General features: G+C 36.7%; 1 protein-coding gene across 15 annotated transcripts in view; it reads left to right on the plus strand.

Annotated features, from left to right (window-relative positions):
* Positions 1–26,711, plus strand: part of BBX (BBX high mobility group box domain containing) — a 275,389-nt gene that overhangs the window by 193,315 nt on the left and 55,363 nt on the right. For all 15 annotated transcript variants that reach the window (XM_029939243.1, XM_029939242.1, XM_029939246.1 and 12 more), the window contains 3 exons: positions 6,802–6,869; positions 19,098–19,178; positions 22,203–22,277. In XM_029939243.1, coding sequence (XP_029795103.1) covers positions 6,802–6,869; positions 19,098–19,178; positions 22,203–22,277 — 224 coding nt within the window. The remainder of the gene's footprint in view (positions 1–6,801; positions 6,870–19,097; positions 19,179–22,202; positions 22,278–26,711) is intronic.

The raw sequence follows: 26,711 nt of genomic DNA on the forward strand, positions 1-26,711 counted from the left end.
AAATGAAAACTTCCAGATGGCCCCATTTGTTATGGGACCTTTAATACCCTTTGGGTGATAAGTAATGCCAGAGTGTTTATTACCATGAAATAAAGTACTTACATTCATTCTACACATGGCTCTTTCTTCCCTGGCTACTGCAATGCAGTAATCAAGAGAGAAATTTTCCGGAGTGAAATTGGGAGATTGAGCAAGGTAGAAACTATGAAGTTGGTGTATAGCTATATGGTTCCTATTTCATTATTCATTATAAACAGATTTTCTTCAAAATGAGAGCACTGAACCACTTGGAGTACAGGGAGCGTGGGAAAGAGGTTGAGCAATATTGTGATAACAGTTCTTGTGTTTTTTAATCCACTTTTACTGAGAAATAATTGACCTACATTGCTGTATAATTTGAAGACCTACAGACTGGTGGTTTGATTACATATATTGTGAAATGATTATAGCAGGTTCAGTTAACATCTCTGTCCTCCTCTGGATACAATAAAAAGAAAAAGGAAAAAAGGAAAAAAATTTTCTCCTTGTGATTAGAACTCTTAGAATTAACTGTCATAACTTTCCTGTAGGTCACACTGCAGTGTTAGCTGTAGGCATAATGTTGTACATTATATCCCTAATACTTACTTATCTTGTAATTGGAAATATGTGACCATCTTTCCTCCAATTCTTCCTCCCTCCACCCTCTGTCTCTGATAATCACACGTCTGATTTTCTTTTTTCTAAGATTCCACATATAAGTAGATCATATAGTATTTGTCTTTCTCTGACTTATTTCACTTAGCATAATGCCTTCAGTGTGCATCCATTTTTTTCACAAATGGTAGGATTCCTTCATTTTTTTATGGCTGAAAAATATATCATTCTGTATATATGTGTGTATAAAATCACATCTTCTTTATTGGTCCGTCAATGGACATTTAGGTGGTTTCCATGTAAACATGTGTTTATGCCACAAAACAAGTCTTAGCAAAGTCAAGGAGATTAAAAAAAGAAAAAGAAGATTAAAATCATACCAATTATCTTCTGATCACAATGGCATGAAACCAGAAATCAAGAACAAGAGGGAAGCTGGAAAATTCAAACACTCATGAAAATTAAACACACTTTCTAGAACAACCAATGGATCAAAGAAGAAATAAAGACTTTCTTGAGACAAACTAAAAATGGAAACCTAACACACCAGGATTTGTGGGATACAGCAAAAGTAGTTCTAAGAGGGAAGTTTATAGCAACAAATGCCTATATTAAAAGGCAAGAAAGATCCCCAAAACAACTTAATTTCATGCCTTAAGAAACTAGAGAAGAAAAACAAAGCTCAAGTTAGAGGAAGAAGGAAAATAATACAGATTTGATCAGAAATAAATGAAATAGAGAACAGAAAAACAAGAGAAAAGGTTAATGAAACTAAGAATTGGGTCTTTGAAAAAATAAGCAAAATCAACAAACCTTTAGCCAGATTAACCACAGAAAAATATAGGTAAAGGACCCAAATTAACAAAATTATAAATGAAAAAGGAGACATTGCAACTGATACCACAGAAATACAAAGGGGTAGTATAGGCTACTATGAACAAGTATATGCCAACAAACTGGAGAACCCAGGAGAAATGGAGAAATGTTTAGAAACCTACAACTTACCAACACCAAATTAGGAAAAAAAAAAATAGAAAATCTTAATAGACCAATTATGAGTAAGGAGATTGAATTAGTAATCAAAAACTTCCCAATGAAGAAAAGACCAGGACCAGATGGCTTACCCAGTAAATTTACCAAACATTAAAGAATTAACACTAGTTCTTCTTAAACTCTTTAAAAAATCTAAAGAGGAGAGATGACTCCCAAATTCATCTTATGATGGCCAGCATTATTCTGATAAAACTATAAGCCAATATCCCTGACAAATATAGATTTAAAAATTCTCAATTGAATACTAGCTAACTGAATTCAGCGGCACATTAAAAAGATCGTTCACTCTGATCAAGTGGGACTTATCCTGGGAATGCAGAGATGGTTCAACACCTATAAATAAATCAGCTTAATCACATGACCATCTCAAAAGATGCAGAAAAAGTATTTGACAAAATCCCACACCTGTTCATGATAAACACTCAGTAAATTAGGCACAGAAGAAAGGTATCTCTACATGATAAAGGCCGTATAGGAAAAGCCCACAGCTAACCTCGTACTCGGCAGTGAAAGGCTGGAAGCTTTCCCTTTAAGATCAGGAATAAAACAACAGTGTCTACTCTCATCATTCTTATTCAGCATCATACTAGAAGTCCTAACCCGCGCAATAGGCAAGAAGACGAATAAAAGAAAAAAAAATTGAAAAAGAAGAAGTAAAAATTTATTTTTGCAGATGACATGACTTTATATTTGGAAAATCCTAAAGATTTAAGAACTACTGGATCAAATCAATGAATTCAGTAAAGTTGTAGGTTAACATATAAAAATAAGTAGTATTTCTGTACATTAACAACAGATTTTCTGAAAAGATTAAGTTGGTCCTATTTACAGTAGCATTAAAGCAGTAAAATAGTTACAAATTTAATAAAGGAGGTAAAGGATCTTCAAAAACTGCATGACACTGATGAAAGAAATTGAAGAAGACACAAAGAAATGGAAAGGTATTCTGTGTTTATGGATTGAAAGAATTTTTTTAATGTATTTTATTTATATTTTGAGAGACAGAGAGAGACAGTGCAAGCAGGGGAGGGTCAGAGGGAGAGGGAGATTCAGAATCTGAAGCTGGCTCCAGGCTCTGAGCTAGCTGTCAGCACAGAGCCCAATGCAGGGCTCAAACCCACGAACCATGAGATCATGACCTGAGCTGAAGCTGGACACTTAACCACCAGGTGCCCCAGAATGAAAGAATTAATATTGTTAAAGCAGTACAGCCAAAAGCCATCTATAGATTCAGAGAAATTCCTACCAAGATTCCAATGGCAGTTTTTACAGAATAAATGACACCCCACAATTTATATGGAGCCACAAAAGTCCCGAATAACCAAAGAAATCCCGAGAAAGAAAGGATGAGCCCTCTGCTTTGTTCTTCTGATTTCAAGCTATAAGCCCATAGTCATCAAGACATAAAAACAAACCTATAGACCAATGAAACAGAATCAAGAGCCCATAAGTAAACTCAAATATATACAGTCAACCAATATCTGACAAGGGAACCAAGAATACTAAATGGAAAAAAAGATCGTCTTTTCAGTAAATGGTGCTGGTGCAATTGGATAGTCACGTGTAAAAAAAAAAAAAAATGAAGCTGGACCTATGTCTTAAACCGTAAAAACTTAACTTGAAATGGAGTAAAGACTTAAATGTGAAACCTGAGACTGGAAATCCTAGAATAAAATGTAGGAATAAAACCCCTTGACATAGGTCTTGGTAATGATCTCTTTTGGATATGACACCTACAGCACAAGCAACAAAATAAAAAACCCAAATATAACATCCAAAAATCTATAAGGAACTCCTACAAATCAATAGTAAAAAGCAAAACCAAAAACCCAAGTAAAAAGTGGGCAGAAGACCTGAACAGACATTGATCCAAAGAAGATGTACGAAAGGCCAACTAGGTACTTGAAAAGACGCTCAACATCACTAGTCATTAGGAAAATGCAAATTAAAACCACAATGAGATACCACCTCATGCCTCTTAGAATGAATATTATCAGAAAGACCAGCGAAAACAAGTGCTGGTGAACAGGTGGAGGAAGGGGAACCCTTGTGCACTGTTGTAAATTGCTGCACCCTCTAAGGAAAAACTGTAAGGAGGATCCTGAAAAAGTTAAAAATAGAACTTAGTAATTCAGTGTGTGATTCATGTGGTGTTGTCAGATATAAACAGTAAGAAATGCAGTCTGACATAATAGCATCCTGAGGAAACAAAATCTTCAGGTGGTTGTGATTTAGGTGTCTGTGGTATATTCTAGGTAAAGACCCAAAGTGATCCTCCTACATATCCCAGAAGAATCAAAACCCAGGGCTCTGTCTTAGTTTTAGCTGTCATTGTCCACCTGTAGTTTCACCCTGCTTGCCAACAGTCTTGGTGTGAGCCCTTTGGACTTTCCAAACTATATCAGTTGCAGTGTTTTATAATAAAGCATTTTATCAGGATCTTGAAAGAGTATATGGATGATTGACTGCCACCCAAATTTCTTCCATTGTCGTTTGTCTTCCACAGCTTTTTCTCCCAGCTCTAGGTGTTTTTCATACAATGGCTTCTTCACAAACCAATAATAATTGTAGGTAAAGCTATGAAACCTTTGAAAGCTATGAAAGATGTCTGTTTCTAGCACCATTTTTGACAGTTTATTAATCTAACTTTCATACCTATGAATCAAAATGTCTGAGACCTAGACATGAACCAAGATATTTACAGATTAGCTTTACAAAAACAATGTTCTTTTAAAGTAAAATAAGGAAGGAAAACACCTTCTTGAGTTTGTGTCATTCTGTAAGGGTCTGTGACAGATGTTGGCAATCCATGGTCAGGGCCTTGTTAACTTGGTGTATAGTGGATAACACTGTGGTGATATTTCCAGTGGTGTCTCTTCCAACACAATTAAAGCAAATGGATTTGCCTTTAATGAAAACATTATAGGCCTAGCTGTTTGAATCTACAGGATCTTTACAAGGCCTTTAGAGGACAAGCTAAGCTTTTCCTCAACATGGAATATCTTCTGTTTTTCCATTAGTCCTTGTCACATGACATTTTGCTATTTTAAATAATCCCAAAGTAGCTAAATGTATGATTTCCAAGAAGGCAAAGTGCTGTAAAATTTGATTGAGTACAGGCTCTTGGTAAAGAGAAGACATGCTATCTGTTGATGTTTCTAGATAACACAATGTAAGTGTGTATGTAAAGGATGATAATTTTTGGTCTCTGTTTTATACAGCACACATCTTGCAAAGGTACATTGGTATATAACTGAAATAAATCATCATGTGAGCATGCTCCTATTTCACTTTATAATTTGAACTAAAACAGTTTTATTTCTATTAGAAAGCAATCACCCAGTCCTCCTGATCCCTAGAATGACAGCTATAAAAGTCTTTAGCTGCCCAAAGAACCAAATTAAAATTTTACTTTGTGCTAAATTCATTCCCCCCTCCTTGCTTTAATTTTAAATAGATTTAAGTGTCTTAACGAAACACAGTAATTCTTAAATTCAGCATTTAATTAAAAGTGGAATCCTAATACAATAGCAAAGTGCCTTGTTTCATCACAAAAGCTAGAGCTCCTGTGTTTTCTGTATGTGTATCTTCCTATGTCACTACTTTCCAACACTGAGCTATTTCCAGAATACCTGATCATTTGGTGGCCTGTTTTCCCCTCTGCCCTCTGATAACCTTTTCCTTTTTTTTTTTTTAATAAACTTTGATTCTTTTTTCACTTCATAAAAAAATTTGTGTATAAGATGTGGTCAGATTTGCTTCATGAGTAAGACAGATTGTATACAAGGATATACTGAAACAGAAAAGAGAAAAACACCTCAGTGTCTTCACACAAGAGTATACCTGATTTTCATTTTTTTTAAAAAAAAGGTTTATTTATTTATGGGAAGGATGGGCAAAGAGAATTGCAAGCAGGCTCCATGCTCAGCACAGAGCCCGATGTGGGGCTTCATCTCACAACTATGAAGTCATGACCTGAGCCGAAATCAGGAGTTGGAGACTTAGCCAACTGAGTTACCCAGGCACCCCTGATTTTCATTTTTAATTTAGGAGAGATTCCTAAAAATAAAAATGTATTTATTTAGGACCTATGTGCGACTAGGATAGACACTGAGTAGGCACTGTCATTTATGTTACTTAATCACAGATCTGAAATTTAATTCATTTACGATAACCTTAAAGGATATAGGTTTCTTGTTGTCTTCAATCCTTTACTTATTTAGGGGCACATGGGTGGCTTGGTTGGTTGGGCGTCCGATTCTTGATCTTAGCTCAGGTCTTGATCTCATGAGTTTAACCCCCACATTGGGCTCCGCACGGGGCATGAAGTCTATTTAAAAAAAAAAACAAAACTTGTTTTGTTACAACTCTGGGTTGAAGATCTACCACATTGCTATTTTTATTTTGTCCTTTTGTTTCTGTTGATTATTGAAGGAAGAAAATAAAGACCTTCACTAATAAAAAAAGGATTCATTTTAAATCTTAAAAGTATTTCAAAGAAGGGCCTGATTATACCCCTAAGATTTAAAATATCAAAAATACATCATTGTCTAGTTGAAGTTTGTTTTTGAAAGTTTTAGAGAAAGATAATTTGAACAAAGCCCGCTAGTAGATTTTGAAAGGCTCATTTATAAAATTTCTATCTGTTCTCTAATTTCTCATATAGTCTAGTTTTTGTATCAGCCCTAATTTTACATGGTAGAAATAACTATTTGAGAATAACAATCTTAGACTTCTTAGACATTAATTGTAAGCACTCTTGTTTTTTTCTTAATCCATCTGAACTCCCCATTCAGTAAGGCAAGAAACATCATATGAGGAGATAATTCATATTCTAAACAGCTGTGGAATTGCTGGAATAATGGGTTATGTTGGAATGGTGGGACAGTAGTGGAATTTAAAAGGCTCACAAAAGTATGAATTTATCCATAAGTACATATATGCCAACAACATATAGTTGTTGCTATATAAAGAGTTTTGGAAGTTTTCTATAAAAAGTTATATATGGTTTTGTTGGATTTTGAGTCTTTTTTAGTATTTGCTTTCGACTCCGTGGATTATATGTACTTCATGCTTGTGGATTGATGATTTATTTGTTGTTGACTTTTTTAGATCCTACTCAAATGGGAGGCCTGAGCATGCTACTTTTAGCTGGAGAACATGCTCTTGGAACACCAGAGGTAAGCCGGTCCTCATCCCTGGCCATTCTGCTCCCGGTGGGGCTTGAAAACACAGACATCTGTATTCTGCTCAAACTGTTAGTTCTCTAGTTTCACTGTTTATAGCTCATGAGCAAATTTTACTTATTGTTTTCTTTTATTTTTGTTAAGATCTATATATGCTTTGTATCATGCCTTGAGTATAATAGAAGTGGTATAAATAAGCCCAAGAGGATAGAAACAAGAAGTCAGGTGCAGATTTTTGAGGTTCCGTGAACCTGAGAGAAAGATGGAATATATAGATAGCTAGCATTTGCATTAACTGTGTCATGGTCTGTAGGAGGGGGGGGGTCCTATGATTCATTCCCTCTATTCATAACATACCCTGTTTTTGTAAAGTTCTCGTGTAGACTTGCTAGTGAAAAGATGAGAGTTTAACTGTCAATCTCTCTGGTACCTGAATAAATCCAGACTCCTATTTATGAAACATGGCACTCTAAGATTGTTTTATTCTTTAAAATGGAAAACAAAAAGGACCTGGGCCCTCATGACCTTGGTTTTATGATCTCTTATTTCCTTATAGTTCCTGGACTGCTTTTACAAAACATTTTTAGGTATGGTTTTGATGGGCAGGTAGTAGCAGTTAACCATGCATAGTTTGCGTTTGTGAATTTTCTCGCTTTTCCAGGCCCATTTAACAGAGGCCAGACAAATTAACCTGCAGGTCATGTTATTTTACCACCGTCAGGTACTTGAGATGGATATTTTTAAAGCCCAACCAGAGTCGCTATTTATGGCAACATAGCAGTCATCTAAATTCTACTGCAGATACATGTATTTTTTATTTTTTTTAAAGTTATGAGTATGCCATACAATGGACTCATTCAAATAGTGGTTTTAGAAGATACCATGTAAGATACTTATATAACAAAGGCCATTATTATGTGTAGTTTACATTTGTGATCCATCATTGTTGACGGGATAGTCCATTTAACATAATTATTTTGATTCCATTCAATTCAGTGTAGGAAAAGAATGTGTAAACTGGCATGCTGGTAGTTATTTACATTGTACTAATTTTTAGCTGGAGAAAATAAACACGTCACTTTGTGCCTTTACAGTACTTGTTATTCAGGATGTTTTTACTTCCTGACACAACAGAATCCTCAGGAAGTCATTCGCTTTCTGACACATAGCTGCTACCTGATGGCAACCAGACTGACTCTCACTCAGGTATAGAGTATCCCAAGCATGATCCAAAAGGTGAATGTTGGGATAATAATGCACACTTGTTCTTTCAACACAGTGTGACTGATGATTCCCAAGAGTGTGCTGTATTGCAAAAGTCGGCATCATCTTTTCTAACAGACTATAATATAATGATGTTTTCTTCCCAGCTTGTTACCATTCTTTCTAATTCTCAGGAACACATTTAAATAAATAAACATCCACCCATAGAACTTACAGATAGATAAAAATATTCAAGTAAAGACTGCTTCCCACCACTCCCCCCCACCCCCCGCCACCAACTTTTTGCTTTAAGTTTGCCTAGTGGGCTCTTCTCAGTGAGAAGTTCTCTCTTTTAAGAAGAGCAGGTTTTTGACACAATTTAGACAGTGCATTGGTCAATGTTTTATTTCTGAGGAATGAGAACTATTTTGAGAATTCTCAAGCTAAAGAAATTTAAAAAGGTAAATTACTTAAACCGTGTAGGAGAAGGGAATCTGGTTGGGAGGAAGTCCCTAGCAGTTGGATCTTTAAGAACCACTTCTAAGAATACAACTCTTTCTTTGTATTTCCTACTTCTCATCTCAGAGATATATTTAGGTCATTATTGAAGCTAGTCTTGAGATACTGAAACAATAAAGCAGTGAGTGTTGTGCAGAATTAGCCAGTGTCTAAGGACTGTTCATTCTGAGAGCTCCTACCCCACTATGAGTGTAGTCTGTGTAGCACCTATTTCTGGGCAAGGACTAGTCTCAGTCCAGATATGCAAACATGACTGTCCAACTTTAGGGGCCTAGGTACATAAGCAGACAATGACCGTAAGACAAATATGTAAATATGTACTTCTATTTTCCTAAGAAAATTACCAGGGTAATGAGTTAAAGAGGGAGTTCCAGAAATTTCATACTGCTGACATTTGGAACAATTACTGTGATGTCTGTTTAATACTATGAGGTAAGACCAGTCAAATAAAGTGACATTTTACAAAAATTCTGCCACAGGAAAAGTCTAATCATAACGGCTTTTTAAAATGCCATGACAGAATTCTTATTCTGAAATATTATTCTTAGAGGGAGGAAGGTTTCCTTTGTTCATTATCCTGAAACCTAACTACATAGAAAAAAATCCCCAAAAGTCTATATTTTTAAATGTGGAGATTTTAATATACTAATAGTCATTTAAAAAAATAATTCTAGAAGGCATAGAGGCTTGTTGTAAATAATAAATTTTCATATATAAATGATATATCTGAATATCTTCTAATGTCTAAAGTAATAAAATTCTGTATTAAAAGCTTTTTTGGCCTATAATATTTCCTAAATCTACCTGAGGTAGTCTTAAGAGTTTTTAGAGAGAAGTTATAGGTTCTTGAGATATCAGTGAGAAAATAATGACAAAGAAAACATTTGAATTTTCTCTTTTTCCTGAATCTTCTGATTAACTCTGAATAATAAGTTTGTGGCATTCTGAGGTGCACATTTTTTACAACCTACTGTCATCGAGACAGGCTTACTTCTACAAGTTTCCATTGTGGTAACTTTTTTCTTTGATGAATAAAAGGGATGAAATTTGTATTTACAGTAATTTTTCACATAAATGGTTAGCTCTCTACTTTCCTTTATATCCAGAGTTCATTGAAATGCATGAAGCATTTTTTTTAAAGTATTTGTCATTAATTTATGGATGAGGAAGAAAAATAGATGTATCATCAGGAAAGACACAAAGGAGTCACCCTGGCTCACAAAGCCAGATTTAAGCTTGTCTCTGTTGAGATCTGGTGAAATATAAGCATACAAGTCTCATTAGGAAATAATCCTCTAAGAGTGAAAGAAGTGGAAAGGAATGTTACCAATGAATATGAGATTTTAGCTAACATACTTAAATCAGAAGCCAAAACGGAAGTTGTTTTATCAATAAAACACAATATAAGGGTCAGCTGAAAATAGGCCTGCAAAGGCCTGCCGAGGAGGCGAGAGCCCGTCTCTTCAATGTCAAAGTAATGAAATCAGACTCTGGGAAGAGCTAAAGAGAAGGCAGTTACATAAAGAGGGTTAAACCCTTATATTTTATATCAGGGAGTTATTATCTAAAGGTGAAAATGCAATAAATAAAGTTTATAATGATTATTTGATATAGAGTTTGTAGAAGTGATGTCCAGGACTAAAAAATTATATATTTTTATATTTGTTACTTTAGTAAAAATGCAAAGCTAAATTAAATTTAAAAAATAAAGGCAGAGAGTGCTGCATTTCAAAGAGCGTGAAAGGGACTGTTAATCAGCACGTGACGTATAGATCAGCTTGCATTAGTATTGGAAAGGCAACACTCACTATTGGACCTAAGTCAGCACCAGAAAGTCAGAAAGTCATCTTGACTATAGAATAGAAGGGATAGTTTAGGGAGTAATGGAAAAATTTTAAAGTGAGGCACAGTAATCATAGCTGATGAAAAGGTTTGAAGGCATCATTATCTTTTTAGTTGTAACTGAAGGCAGACTTTTCTTTTCTTTTTTAATTATTTTTTTAACATTTATTCTTTTTTGACAGGGCATGAGTAGGGAAGGGGCAGAGAGAAAAGTACACAGAGACTCTGAAACAGGCTCCAGGCTGTGAGCTGAAGTCAGACACTTAACCAACTGAGCCACCCAGGCACCCCAGACAGACTTTCAAATGTGTGGGAGGTGTATTAGATTTTGGGTCTGTGATTTTATTTTTAAAATATGCTTATTTATTTTGAGAGAAAGAGGGTGGGTGCATGAGCAGGGAAGAGGCAGAGAGAGAGAGGGAGAGAGAGAGAGAATGAGAGAATCCCTAGCAGGCTCCAGGCTGCCAGGGTAGAGCTAGATACAGGGCTCAGCCCTACGAACTGTGAGATCATGACCTGAGCCACCAAAATCAAGAGTCAACCGACTGAGCCACCCAGGGACCCTAAGTCTGTGATTTTAGAATGCCTCATATTTTTGTTAGATCAGTAAAGTTCTGATCAAGCCACTTTTTCCTTTGCCTTCCTTCCTATAAAATGGAACTAATAGTAATACCCACGTACCTCTAACTCCTAAGACATCTATGAAGATTAATGAAATAAAACCTATAAGGCAGTTTTAACTCTCCTGGAAAGTATTACTGCAGGCACCTAGTATTATCATCCTATGTTACTTTAGGCATTTCATACTTAACTTGGAAGTTTATGTTATGTCGGGCATCGCTCCTACATGTAAGGTACCGTGTGCATTACCCGCAGTACATGCATATGCATGTGCACGCATGGAGGTGTGTGCGCACACACACAGCTCCTTGTGATTGAAAACTTGTAGGAAATTGCAGCTGTAATTTACTCTCTATCACTAGGTACTCAAGCAAGGAGACAACTTCAGGAAGTTGAAGCATACTTCAAGCAGGAAGTATGACTTCAGCAGAGTAGCTGAGTGAGCATGAAAGTTAGTGGAGAAGATGCTAGCAAATGATGGTACAGCTCCAATGTAAAGGGACTGTATAGGTCACACCTAAGAATTGAACAGTGTAGGAACTGTATACCATCTTTGCACACATTCAGTCCTGTGACAAGTATTTGCTTATGCTTATTGTGTACCAGTCATGCAGGGAACAAACGCAGACACAAGTCTCTGCCCTCATGGAGCTAGTGATATAATAACATACAGTGTTTTACTCTTCACATGATACTTCAAAAGTGAAATAGTTTATATATCCACATTTCTATATGATTGAAACTTGAAAATATTAAATATATTTTGTTTCATGTTTGTAATATCAATCTCTCACCTCCTCCACGAAGCCCTTCCTGATTTGTTGAGCCAGATTTGATTCCTCTGGTTCCTGATGATTGCTCTTACTGTTAGGGTTTTGCATTATAGCTCTTGATTATATTTAGTTATATTCTTTATTATAAACTCTAATAAAATTAAAAAAATTTTTTCTCATTGTATCCTATGTGTAAATCATGATTCATCCAGAAGACTTCAAACAACTGAGATCAGGAACAAAGATAGGATTTAAACCACAGGGCTCCTCACTTACTTGCAGAGTAGTTACAAAACTATCGCTTATTGAGCACTTCCTTCATTCCCGGTACTGTTCTTAAATGTGTTAACTTAAGAGTAACTCTTGATCTTCACTACAATCCTGTGAGTTAAGTCTTGCTTCACAAGTAAATATCCAACCCTTAAATAAGGAAGTAGAAGCAGAGAAGGGCTGAATCACCTCCTCAAAGTTGTGCAGCTTGAAGTGTAGAACAGAGCTCTGAACCCAGGAGGACTGGCTTCAATCTTCATGCAGGACTCAGGGACCTTTGTGCTTCAGCCCCCACGCACCTGACCTCGGCTCAGGCCACTTCTCCCTTCTGCTGTAGTGTCCTGTGCCGGACCTTTACAGGGGCATTTCAGGAATGCTCTCTGGGGCCTTTTTTCTGGGTTAAGTCACTGTTCACTGCCCATTTTGGCGGGAACTGTTGTCCAGCCCGGTCTCTTCCATTTGTCAGCAGTGTGGGCTCAAGGCCCAGAAAAGCATCTACCCTTGCTGAGTTCCCAGGCCGCACTGCTCAGGACAGTGGTGAACCTGAATGGGCTCTTCAGTCTCCCAGAGGTGGTAGGATGGGGTGACAGGGAAGGTGGGCCACAAGTGAGCTGAGATAGAAAGAGGAGGTTGCAGAACAAGAGGATAAAAGAGAAGGCGGTTGTGGGCACTGTGCTGCTGTTGAGAGCATGTTTTTATACACTGTTGCGTTCTGGTTTCACATTGTCCAGGGAAGAAGGCAGAGTAGCATTGTTACAACAGCTTTATCTCGTGAAGAAACCGAGGCAGGAAAGATGCTGCTGTCTCAACTGCTATAGCAGTTATTTGTAGAAGTGGCCCGAGTCGGTTTCAGACTCTAGTAGTCGTCGGCCACATAACGTATGTGGAGTACTGTATCTGCTTATAATGGTAGAACTTCACTCCCAGTGCAGGATGAGTGCTCTGGTAGTCCTGGTGCCCTGAGTAAAACCACAGACTTACTCTTCCTTTCAGCCACATGACACGTACTCTCAATTTTGGGAGCGCGCAGGTCTATGTGGTGTTATCTGGTTCCGCTGCCCAGGGTAACCTGGTGCTCTTCTCAGCTGTGGCTCATTCCTGGGGTCAGCTTGCCAAGTACAGTGCTTCACTACTCAGGTTCTCTTTAACCTAATTTAGGTTTAATTAAGAGTGGCTTTATTTTAATCCTCAAAAACATTTTGAAGGGACTAACTTGGATGTAATATGCTTACATTTAATTCACCTGTGTTTAAGCTCAAGTCCATTTCAGAGCTTCATTTAATGTCTCATATTAAATGCAAATTAAATGATTACTCAGGTGTTCTGTTATAGAATACTTGGCCAAAGTCTCCAATTGTAGGAAAGACTGGGTCAGGCTGAATGAGGGCAAGAATCAGATCACTGGCCCTTGGCATCACAAGGGATCTTTATACTTGAAGTCTGAAATGGAATCCTCTACCCCCAGACCCTCTCCTCTCTTAGAAGACAACCCCCACAGCCCACCCCCAACCTTTCCTCTTCAGATTCCCTCTTTAAGTGAAAGGCCTTGTCTGGCCCCTTTCCCTCAGCCCTGACGGCCTTCCAGGCAATTACGGGGACCGGGCAAATACCATCTCTGATTTAACTGGGGCCCCACATCTCAGCTAGTTTATTTTGTTAACCTTCTAATTGGTCTCCTGCCTCCTGTCACTTCCCAGCCACGGTCATCCTGCACTCCACTGACAGAATTATCTAACTACGTATCTCTCATCATGCTGCTCCTCTGAGTGAAAACCTTGGCTGGCTCCACATTGCCTTCAGCCTAATTTTCAAACTTTGTAACATGGAATTCAAATTTCTCTCAGTTCAGTCATCTCCCACTACACTCCCAGGCTTCTACTCTTCACACTGAGAAAGTCATTGTTTCGCAAACACACAGGGCACCTGCCTCCACACTTTTCCTTCTGCTGTTGTCACATCATTTCTGCAATTCTGGTGCTTCCTCTTGGGTTATCTCAGACATTACTACCTTAACTTCTCCCTGTCCCAGAAGGAGAGAGGGCTGCTTCCCTGTGGCAGTTCACCCCTGTGCACACACCTCTTAACTGTGTAGCTGTCCCCTGGACTTGGATCACAAGCCACATTCCCTTAGTTACCATTTTATTCCCTAGCATATAATGTGTACGAGTGGAATGTAAGCTTCTTAAAAGCAGTGAGTGACCTTTGTGGCTGGCACGTTATAGGTTTTCACTGTGTATTTGTTGAAGGAGTAACTATCAACAAACGTTTGGATTAGCAAGGGCAGGAGTATATGGTTCAAGTAGAACCAGTGCACTTACCCCTTTCGTTGGCCGTGTGTGTGCATCAGAATCCCACTGTGTGTGGCTGCAGTCTTGTTCCTTGTGAAGTGGAAACAGGCTCTTGGTAATACCCAGGTTTCCAAAGCACTTACAATGCATCTGACTGGTGTGATCTTGTTTTATATTGGGAGGCTGGATCGCATTTCTCTATCTGCTGGTTTTACGATATGAAGAGTGCTTGTGGAAGAAGATACTGCTTTGTTGTAATTCTTCATTGTGCTAATAATTCCCCTTGCTTGGTTATCGAGAATTATAGCTAAATCAAAGAGAAGATTGTATTTAAAAGAAGTTAACAAAATTTTGCTTTTAAAAATCCCATAAGCTGTTTCTTTCTTGGGCAGATAGCTACACCTAGTGGCTTTATGGATTATTTCAGAGACTCTAGGAATAGCTTTTTGGGTATTTTTTCTCCCTTTATTTAACCTCTGCTTATTTAGTATCTTTTCTTTCCTCTTAATTGGTGAAAAGATATTTTTGACTCTTATTTGGTTATATTTAGAAAGTAAGCTGGCTCTAGCATAGGAACGGAGACAGAGGAATTGATGTTTGTCCATAAAAAGCATGCCCCATGTCATAAGTAGTTTAGAGTACTGTAAATACAAATAGCAAGGTGATAAGGCCTAGGATCCTCTCATACTTAAATAGGAGCCTTTTGTGTGAAGTACTCTCTTTTATGTGGATATTTCCCAGATTTCTTTGTCAGATATATTATTAATCAGTATATGCATGAATGTACACTCTTGCATTGGATGCCTTATTTATTTATCAAGCACACAAGAATGAATTCTACACATATACATTTTCCATATCATTGAACCGTATTTACATTTTGAGATTTTTGATGGAAATATGCCTAGCATGTATCACACACCTTTCTGCCTTTTAATAAGGGCTATGTTTTGTAATTATCCTTATCTTGACAACTTAGAACCATAGTTAATAAATATTAATTGCTGCAATGAACTGAAGCCTTCAGGAGGAACTTTGAGACTATTTGCTCTACTTTAATTTCTTTTATATAAACTACAGTGCTTTACAAAACATTTCTGTCTGTTCTTTACAGTTTTTCTGTCTTCTTCCTGTCTTTTTGCTGCTGATACTTCTTTTGCAACTCTCCTATTTCTTATTCCTACTCCTGTCCCCTTCTTGTGGCTTCTAACTCTCTGTGGACTGGAGAGGCAGGCAACCACATAGCTTAATAGTAATCCCATTCTCCTGGCTCCTACTGTTGGGTTCTTTCCCTTACAGTACCCTGAAAATATATGTTAAATCCACAGTGCTTTAAAGTCAAGAGAAATTAATGCCTTAAACTTATGAATAAAATTAAGAGTAACTATATTTTGAGAGATTGTCCACTAGAGTAAGTTGCATGGCCTTAGAGATTCTGTTACCCCAGTTTTAACCATTGGTCAGCCTTTGTTGTGTGATTCCTGGGCAGGTCATTGAGTTCTTTGTATCCATACACACACAGAATCAAGTCAGTCAGAGTATTCATTGTACATTCACTATGCATCAGGTACGTGGTGGGTGCAAACTTGGGTATGTAGACTTCTTTGATAGCACAGTACAGCAGATACAACATTCAGGATTACAGTGCCTTGATAATTATTTACATTTGAATTCTCTATCAAATTTATTTAAGACCATCCATTATAATGATTTTCAGAGAGTCTCACTTAACTTTAAAACTTTGTGACTTATGTAATTATGGCCAGATAATTCATAAACAGAGCTTGAAGAGAAAGTTGAGTTTTCTTTTTATAGTTCATATAAACTCTAAGCCACAGGGTGTCTAATCTCATAAATGGTATCTGCATGCAGTGTAGCCACCCTAAATCTATTTGATTCCAAATATCTTTTGTAGATTATGTCACATGTGCAACCTATATTATTAAATTTTAACTCTTTATAATCTTTATATATATAAATATATATATAGTTTATTGTCAAGTTGGTTTCCATATAACACCCAGTGCTCATCCTAACAAGTGCCCTCCTCCTTGCCCATCGCCCATTTTCCCCTCTCTGTTTGTTCTCAGTATTTAAGAGTCTCTTATGGTTTGCCTCTTCTCCATCTCCATAACTATTCTCCCCCCTTCCCCTCCCCACTGGTCTTTTGTTAAGTTTCTCAAGATACACATATGAGTGAAAATATATGGTATTTGTCTTTCTCTGCCTGACTTATTTCACTTAGCTTAATACCCTCTAGTTCCATCCATGTTGCTACAAATGGCCAGATTTGCCATGTAGCATTCCATTGTATATAATAAGCCACATCTTCTTGATTCATTTGTCAGTTGATGGACATTGAGGCTCTTCCCATGGTTTGGGTATTGTTGAAAGTGCTGCTGTGAACATTGGGGAGCATGTGCCCCAATGCATCAGCACTCCTGTATCCCTTAAGTGAATTCCTAGCCAGCATTATTGCTGGGTCATAGGGGAGTTCTATTGTTAATTTTTTGAAGAACCTCCATACTGTTTTCTAGAGTGGCTGTACCAGTTTACATTCCTACCAACAGTGTAAGAAGGTGTCTCTTTCTCCACGTCCTCACCAGATTCTGTCTTCTCCTGATTTGTTTATTTTAGCCACTCTGATTGGCATGAGGTGGCATCTCAGTGTGGTTTTGATTTGTGTTTCCTGATCCCTGATGATGAGTGAAGTTGAGCATCATTTCATGTGTCTGTTGGCCATCTAGATAAGACTCTTTATAATCTTAATTTAGTCCTAGGCTTGATTTTAAATAAAATTTAGATTATTTACCAAGATATCTAGGAGCTAAACATAAAGGATTTCTTTATAAATCAAGAAAATATTGATTTTTTTAATCATTCCTAAATAAAGCTATTTTTTGTCCAAGTATTCTTTTCAATGAAGAATTTCTTTGTGGCCAGTGATTTCAGGATTCATTGGCTTTCTTTTTGATGCATTTGTGTCTCCTTGACTTCAAATTCTTGGGAAGCAGGATTGGCCCATTTGGCATACAATTTGTCAGAGAGTCAAGTGACAGGGAGGGGGCCAGGCTTTGGCAGCCAGACCACAGGTGGCAAATGAACAAAAGGTTCTGCACCCTTCTCTGGAGTTTATCATTAGAAGAAGGTGACCATTACTCTTTCACATCCAAAGGTGACAAATAAAATTTTAAATGCTGGTTCCTGCCTGATGACCTGTGACACTATTCGAGAAACACATCTTCAATGTCCCATGAAGAGCCTAAGTGAGAGACTTGATTTTTAGGAACGTAATCTGGGTGACTGTTAGGTGTTTCCACAGGACTCAACCACCTAACATAATCACATGCGGCTAAAAAAATTAAATTGGAAAAGGTTTGATAACACAGGAAAAATAATGTATTATTTTAAAAAGAGCATCCTTTAATTGCATTACAGTAACTCATTTTTGTTGGAAAATTATACAGTTGGAAGAATATATGAGTATGAACAGTGCTTGTCTTTCGCAGATAGCATTGCAGATGATTTGTCTTCTGTGTTCTGCTTTTTTTTTTCAGATTTGCAACATTGAACTTGGATTATTTTATTGTCCACAATGTGTTATTAAAAACTATTTTTAACTTGTTTTGCCTCTACAGTAGGAGACTTTTTCCCTAAGACTTCCTAATGTCATTTTGGAAAGAGGGAGAGGATACACTGATTTACGATTTAGAAAACATGTCAACTCTTATTTAATTTATTCAAAGAATACTTGTTGACATGATGAGGCAGTGTTGAGGATTCTTTATTAAACTAGGGCTCCAGGAGAAAATGGACTTAAACAAATATTTATGTCTTGTGGTGATAAGTGCTAAAGATAAAGAATAAAGGGATTACTAAATGTTAGAGAAGAGAGGTGTCTTTCATTTTTCTGGTCCTAAGTTTCTTAATCTGTTCAAAGAGATCAGAAGAAAAATGATATCCTTCTCCTAATATTCAGTGACTTTCCTGACTTTTGAATTACAGTTGGCTTCCTAAGCAATTATATCACCCAAATACAGAAATAGGTCCTTTTTAGCAGTGAGATAAAGGAGAAAGTATGAGTCTGGACAAGAATACTGGATTAATAGCAAGAATTTTTTTAATCCAGTGGTATTTCTATAACTTGTTAACAATAAAGATGGCAAATGAAAATTGCAAGAACACTAAACGTCTACGTAGTAAGTAGTACAAAAGAAAACATACTGTAAAAGAAATTACTCTTAGATAAATACTAACTTTTCTGTGATTAGCGATTGTGTATGAACACATGAACACCTAGAAAACATCCCAGAAGGTTTATATCATCAAATCTCATTTGTGTTTTCATGCAGTTAGGTGATATAAAATATTGGGGAAACAACACGAAAGAAGTAGATTTTTTTTGGAGTTGGTGGCAGAAAACCAAAAGATGAAATGAACATCATTGGAGAAATTCTCTTCAGTGAATATTAACTTTTCTAAAATGCATTTGTCTTGTCTATCTCCTGCTTTTACTGCATTTAGCTGTTGGATGGCACCTTGTATAAAAACTTCGCAGACTAGAACTTTTTTGTCATAGTTTGCCTCAAATTAGGAGAATGAAAACTGTTCTTTCCTCAAATAGGAATGATAGAGGTGGCATTTGTTACCTGTTGTCTTCTAGAAACTACTCCTGTAATGCCTCACACCATCTTTCTTTGTTTCAGATGTCTTCTGGCAGTTGTAGGCAGGATGTTTCAGAATCCCCTGAACTGCGTCAGAAATCACCATTATTTCAGTTTGCTGAGGTAATATATAACAATTTATACTTAATGAGATTTTGTTGTGAGCTTGCATTTAGGCTGGTGACAGTAACTTAAAGCAATGAGGACTCTCCTTAGCTCAATTAACCATGGATAGGAAAATAGAATCAAATTTTGGAACACCACAGTCTGTCAATTAAGGAATAACTTTATGTTTATAGAAGCTTGTTATTAAGTCATAGTAAATATTACATTTAAACTGCATCACTAATTTTTATTCATGGATAATAAAGTTAAGAATATAATTAAACTGTTGTTAGAACTTAGTCTTTTTTAGCTGTTAATTTATCAGTTGTTAAATCAGAGAATGGAAGAATGGAATTAACTCATGGTTATTAGCTATGTATTACTTTATCTTTAAAAAAAAATACACTTTGCTCTTAAGTGAAACTTTACCATGCCATTGGCATTTTTGTGTCGAACTTGTTTGACTTCAAATGTTCCCAACATTGCTTCAGAGATGATGTAGGAAAGCACATTGTCCTTAAGATCAAATTTATAAAGTTAAGACAACTTGCCCAAATATCTTCATTTACCCTAGAACTCAATATGAAGCCATCTTTGATTAATTTTTTCTAAACCTTAAACAAAGTGGTCTTCCCTTGATCATTTGAATTGTCTTTTACAAGACCTTCTGTCATTCTTCCTAACATTTGCCACTGTGTTAGGAGTTGTACAAAGAGAACTTATATTTTTTTTCAGATTTTTTTCTTCTCTAGTGTCTTTTCCTTGTGAATCAACATTTCAGTGGCAAAAGTATGATTCACAAAGGCAGAGGCCATTCCTTTTGAGACCTTGTTTATAATATACTTAAATGCCTTGATAGTACATATGTGCTCACATGATATTCCTTATCTATTATTTCCTTTCTACCTCTGTTTGAGATATGCTGTGAATTCCAATTGTTTTTATATATTATTTCCTCAAGAATTTAAGGTTACAGAGGATTCACTCTGCACTCAATTTTTAAACTGTAGTTGCAGACATGTTAAATAATGTTGGTCCCAATTTTGAAAGCACAGATACTTAGCAAGTGATCCCTGAATCTAAATATCTAATGAAAACCCTAAAATTTCACATGAAATTTTGTACTGACATGTGTATTTTTGTGGGTTCTTTAGCACACCTAAGGTTTGAAAGGGATCGCTAACTCTGTTGCTTTATAGAAAGGGTCCCTATTCCTAATCTGGTATTTCTTCAGGAGCTCCCTATTCATGTCATTGATTGCATATCTCTATCCCAATAATAATTTATAAAGAAATTCTCTTGTTTAGAAACTTATGAAATGCTTTTCAAAAATCTTAATGGTTGATGCCAGTGATTTCTCCATTTCACTCATTGTCTTATTTAATTTTCAAAGAAATATAGGCTAGGCAATTTCCCTTACATCAACTGGTTGTTTTCTTTAACTTTTATAGAGAGTTGATAGGAATGAAAAGTGTTCTCTGACATAGGACCTACTCAGTTCATAATTCCCAGGATTTCAGTAAAGTCCTTGTGGACTCCTACCTGCAGTCTTTCACACTTTTTACATGGTGTTTGTTTGAAATGATAACATTTCACGATTTGACTCAGAAGCATACAATTTGACCTTTCAAATATCTTTAAGACACTTGGTTAAATTTTACTCATTCACAATGATGGTTTTATATCTCCTTGTTAAATAGGATCTGGATTTTTTTTTCTTTTTACTGATGTTTATTCTAAAGATGCTTCTATGTCTAATTATAGTGGCATCAAAATTTTCTTAATGCCCTCAGCAGTGAATAAAGTCAATAATTCCCTCAGTCTGTTTACTAAGTCTTTCTCATCCCTAAGCATTACTTTGATACTGTATCACCAACTGCCTCTATGGCTTTTCTGACTAGCTTAATTTAATTAAGATGAAAAAAATTGACTTCTCTGGTTGAATAATTATGATTAAGGTGCATTTTATTGCTTAGTAAGTACCCTTTGATGGAGTTGATGAGCACAGTTAATTGAGGAACGATACTTTTATGAGACTGGGAATGGGCTGAATTCATAATGCCCAGGCTTTTTGCTCTTGTAACTCACTTTCACCCTTTTTTGTAGCTGGGTAGAAGTCTTGTTCACTTTGGAACCAAAATTAATAACTAACTTTGTTCTCAAAAGATCTTTGAAAAGTACTTCCATGTGGCCATCAGTGCAAACTTAAGGATGCTACCATACACCAAATGGAAAAAAAAGATTTCCTAGTTGAACCAAGTGCAGTATGGCAGAAACCTCTATCCAGTGTCAGATGTCTGTAAAGTGAGAGTAAGAGGGAGAGAGAAAGACAGTTGTGTGTGTACGTGCATGTGCGGAAGCATGCACATGTATGGTATTATAAAAGAAATGCTGTTCCTATTCAGTGAATAATTTATTGAGTGCTGGTACTATGCCAGGCAGTGTATTCTATAGCTTGTTTTCTTTTCCCCGTAATCCTATAAAATGCGGATTATTCTCTTCATCATCACTGTCATTTTACAGTTGGGAAAAATAAGTCTTAGAAAGATTAGCTGAGCTGCCCAAGGTCATGTAGTGAGCAGCAAGCTAAGATTCAATCCCAGATACCCTGAGCCACATCCATATGTTTCTCCAGCACTGTTTCCCAGCTGCCTCTAAGCAGAGAACAGCTTGGGGGGAGTGGTATAGAAAAGAGAGAGTGACTGACTCTCCTTGCAGCTTCCAGCTTTTAATAATATTTTTAAAAATATATTGAAAGAAAGCAATTCATCTCGAGTCAACTGCTGTTTGCAACATACCTGATACCCTACAAGAGACATGGCAAATGAGCTAGTCGTGGTCTTTTGTTCTTCCAGTCATCTGTTTTTAGACACATGGCCTTTGTCTTCCTTTATCATTAATACTGTTCTTCTAACAGGCATTAAGGGTGATGATTCATGTCTTAATCTTTACCAGTGTCTACAGGGGAAATATATGGCTGAAGCTATTAGTCTGATATGGGAAAATGTCCTTGTGCATTAAAAATTACTTGTTTCCTTTCAGATATCTTCCAGTACGTCTCACCCTGATGCTTCTTCAAAGCAGTGTCAAGCCTCGGCCTTGTTTCAGTTTGCAGAGGTATGGCCTCTCTTTTTTTTTTTTTTTTTTTTTTTTTTTTGTGATTATTGGGCCAGAAACTTAGTAAGCTCAGGAAATACTAGGAGTTTTAATAACACATAGCGAACTTTAGGCATGCTTCTTGCCATTACAAAAATAATGCTCATAAGGGAATACTTAATGCTTTTTGCTGCCTTTGCTATAATCATAGTCAGATCAGCCCCATATTTGGTATTCATTTTATAAGCATTCATTAAAGAGTTCATTTAGAATAGACCTTTTCCACTAATTCATTTATTTCATTTTACCTTGTTTTTATTTTAAAAGCCTGAGAAAAACTGCTGTCCACATGAAGGCCATAGGATTCAAATTTATTAAATTTTTCTAGTGAAATTGGATACTGTAATTTATGAATAACTCAACAGTGGATGCAGTGGTGAATACAACCTGTTAAATCATCAGTACTTAGCTTTCAATGTGATGTAGCTTTAGCCAGCATTTTTGTTATTGTTTAATCCCAGGCTTAGATCTTACAGGATCTCAGATTTCTTTGGTTTGTCAGCCAGAGAGAGAGCACACATGAGAGAGCACTTACTTAGTGTGAAGAGGGATGTCTGATATGCTTGATTTTACCACAGAAGCCCTGGCCTCAACCATATGCTACTCATTCCTACTGAGCCTGTATGACAAATAATAAAATGCAGACAGGTCATGAAAACAATATGGTGTCTGCTTTTGGTCTTTCCCTTTTTTCCTTTTTTATTAATTCCAACCAAAAATACATCTCCTAAACTAAGCAGTTTTTTAAAGGGTTGAGAGAAAATGACAAGCAGGACTGTTCTGTTTAATATTGATGTATTGAATCCCTTTGATTCATTTGAATAAAGAGTGCTGCATAAATGAAATGTAAAATGATATCCTTTTGGCAGGAGAAAACTCAGCATCTTACTTTGAAAATGAGGAAAAATTACTTTCAGCTTTTACATTAAAAAAAGAAATTCTGCTTCCTTCTGGGACACTTGTATCAACCACTCTGACTTTACACCACCACCAGTTGGCCTGGTTATCTGTTAGGCTTCTCTGACACAGTATTTGCTGTAGTTGTTGAGGGCTATTCTATAAACTGGTAACCAAAATATCATATGATGCTACCATTTATGAAGAACAATTTGCTTGATGAATCTGAATAAATTAGGATTTTATTATAATTTTTCATTATGATAAGCAGACTGTTATTTCCAGTCTGGAGAAATCGTTTTGTTTACTTTCTTGCTTTCCTTCAGTTGTTGGCATCCATTTATTTGATAACAAATAAATTCTTTTGGAGTTAAAAAAAGAATTTTGGAAGTGACTAAGTTTGTAATTTTGATGCCTGTTCCAGTCCCATGCAACTTTTTAGAAATATTTTCCTCAAAACAGAATGTATCTGCCATATAGTCTGTTTGATTAAATTTTACACTCTGTATCAGGACTATAGTGGCTCATCTTTGACACACCTGATAATGCATTAACTACCAAGAGTACTCAACTTCATTTAAAATGTCAGTATGGGGTATCACAGCTGGTGTTCCCAGCAGTTATCTTCACTCAGAGCGTGATTGTTATTTAAGTGATACTATTATCATATTTATAAGGAGTCCCTGAAGCCCTGGGCAGCTCTGAGGAACCAGTTCGATGATGTGACAGGGGCTGTCCTGTGATTCTGGAGAATGAGATCCCAGCCTCTTTTAAGTAGTCCTTGCTACTCAGTTCACTCAATCCTTAAAGCATGGAAAGTTTTTGTTTTATTTTAATAAATTTTTTTAATGTTTATTTTTGAGAGAGATAGAGCATGAGCAGGGGAGGGGCAGAGAGAGAGGTAGACATGGGATCTGAAGCAGGCTCCAGGCTCTGTGCTGTCAGCACAGAGCCCAACGCGGGGCTCGAACTTTCGAGCCCCGAGTTCATGCATGACCTTTGCAGAAATGAGAGGCTTAACCGGCTAAGCCAGCCAGGCGCTCCAAGAAGGGTTTGGTTTTTTTTCCAAGAAAGAAAAGAACCATTTTTTACTTGGGAGTTGTGCAGGGAGATGTTTGCAGATTTCTCTCCTCTGCTCAGCGCTTATCTTATGCCTTTTGGGTTTTGATCAGGAGACATATAAAAAATTATTAACTTGAAAATGCTTAGAGTTATTTCAAGACCTCATAAGAGAGGAAGGCATGCATGATAGAAAAAGCAAAATAAAATATTTTGCCCTAAAATCAAATGCAATTTCCCCTGTCAACTCAATATATTATTTTTACTAGTTATATTTTATATAGATTGATAATATGAACCCTTTTCATTCCTAAGCAAATTAAATTATTACTTGCTTGGTTATTAATTGTAACTGTTATATATGATTATACAAGAGAAGTACACAGTTCCCTAAGGTTATGTCACTTCTCTGATCACTTGCCTCAGCTGGCCCAAGAGAACCCTAAGTTTCAATCTCTGACATTTTATGGTCTGACCACAATGCTGGCCCCATTTAGGGCTGGTTTAATTCAAAGCTAAGCAAGAGCTAACTACATAAACTAATAAAATGACCTACTAAAATCTGTTATGATATGAGCACATGTATTGCAGGAGAAACAGAATAGGTTACCATTGCTAACTGTAATCGTATCCCTAAAACTTTTACAATTATTTCATATAACACCCATCACCTTTGAGAAAACATAAAGACTCTTGAAATTCTTGTTTTAATTAGTCTATAGCAGAGGTTCTCAAACTTTAAAATGCATCAGAGTCCCCTCAGAGGCTTGTTAAAACAACAGAATGTTGGGCTCCACTTACTTCCAGGGCTCTGATTTATTAAGTCTGGTTGCAGTGGTGGGGGGCTGGGAATTTGCATTTCTGACAAGTTTCCTGTTAGGAAAACACACTTTGAGGTCACTGCTCTCTAGTTTATAATTGTTATCATGAGTTGTTAAATGGTCATTGTTAAGGCACTTCCTAGTATCTCTGGGACCTCATAGGGGAAGGGTGAAGTGGAAAGGGGATGGGGCGCCTGGGTGGCTCAGTCGGTTAAGCATCCGGCTTTGGCTCAGGTCATGATCTCACAGTTTATGGGTTCAAGCCCCGCTTTGGGCTCTGTGCTGACAGAGCCCAGAGCCTGTCTTCTGATTCTGTGTCTCCTTCTCTCTCTGACCCTCCCCTGCTCGCGCTCTTTGTCTCTCAAAAATAAATTAAAAACATAAAAAAAAAAAAAAAGAAAGAAAGAAAAAGGGATCGACAGGTAATGGAAATCTACTCAGTGGCCCACTTACAGCCCCACCTCTTTTCAGAGTATATCTGTCCTATTCTGTTTACTTAGAGAAAAGTGGGGATTTGTATGATTTAGGAAACAATTTACTCCTTAAAACCATTTAGCTTTGTGATGTTATTTTAAGGTCAGGCATCTGAAATACTTAGAGACCATTCCTGCTAATTTGATTTACAAACATTCATAACTTTTGGAAGAGATTAGCTAGATTTTCTCTTGGCAGTGGGTCATTTATTGTGTAAAATAATTATCCTAGAAACACACTTTTTAATAAACAGTAAGCATTGGGCAGTTCTTTAAGTTGACAGTTTTTTCTTTCACGCCACGTCCCAGGTCCCTGCCTTGCAAACTAAGAAGGATGGTTTTTATTTCTTAATCAAGTCTGATAGTTTCAAACTCATTGAAGTTAACCTGCATGGAATCATGAAAATGAATAAAGAACATTTTGTTTGTAGATTCCCCACAAATGCTTATGTTTAAAGAGAGAAAAATATATCTGCTTTACAAGATTTAGAAAGAAATACAGAGTGTAAAGCCTGTTCACCTCACCCCCTCCATTTCAGCCTGTCTCCATCCCTTACTGATGCCCCTAATTCATCTGTGTTCACCCTGGCCCATCTGAAGAGCCGTCACCCTGTTTCCTGGCTCTGATCCATTACATTGGTCAGAACGAGCTTCCTATCTGCATCTTTTGTTGTTTACAGGTAGAGTGACACATCCATCACATTTTAGATCTCATTTACGGAAGACTAATGACCACATGTGATGCCAGAAGGGGGCTATTGTGTTCTATTATTTAACAGGTCTGGAAGGCACGACCTGTTCACATATTCTCTTTTCCGTTTTGTGGCTGACTCTTACACCTACAATGTATCTTTGCATTGAAATATTACATATTTACTTTGAAGATAGAACTAATTTGGATGATTCAGACCAATAAATTTGGACATTAAAACTTCCCTTAGAAGGTATTTACTTTGCCAATATAAATACAATCATAATCTCCTCAAATTTAAGACATTGCCACAATTGGATAGAAGCAATAGGTGCAAATTTAAAGCATTCGTTTTTATGATGGACTGTGCAATATGTTACAGAATGTTACACTCCACAAAGACTGTAGACTCACACTGCAGCTAATGAGTCTGAAAGTATTATGTGTTTTTATT

This window comes from Suricata suricatta, chromosome 5 (assembly GCF_006229205.1).
Source record: "Suricata suricatta isolate VVHF042 chromosome 5, meerkat_22Aug2017_6uvM2_HiC, whole genome shotgun sequence".
NCBI lineage: Eukaryota > Metazoa > Chordata > Mammalia > Carnivora > Herpestidae > Suricata > Suricata suricatta.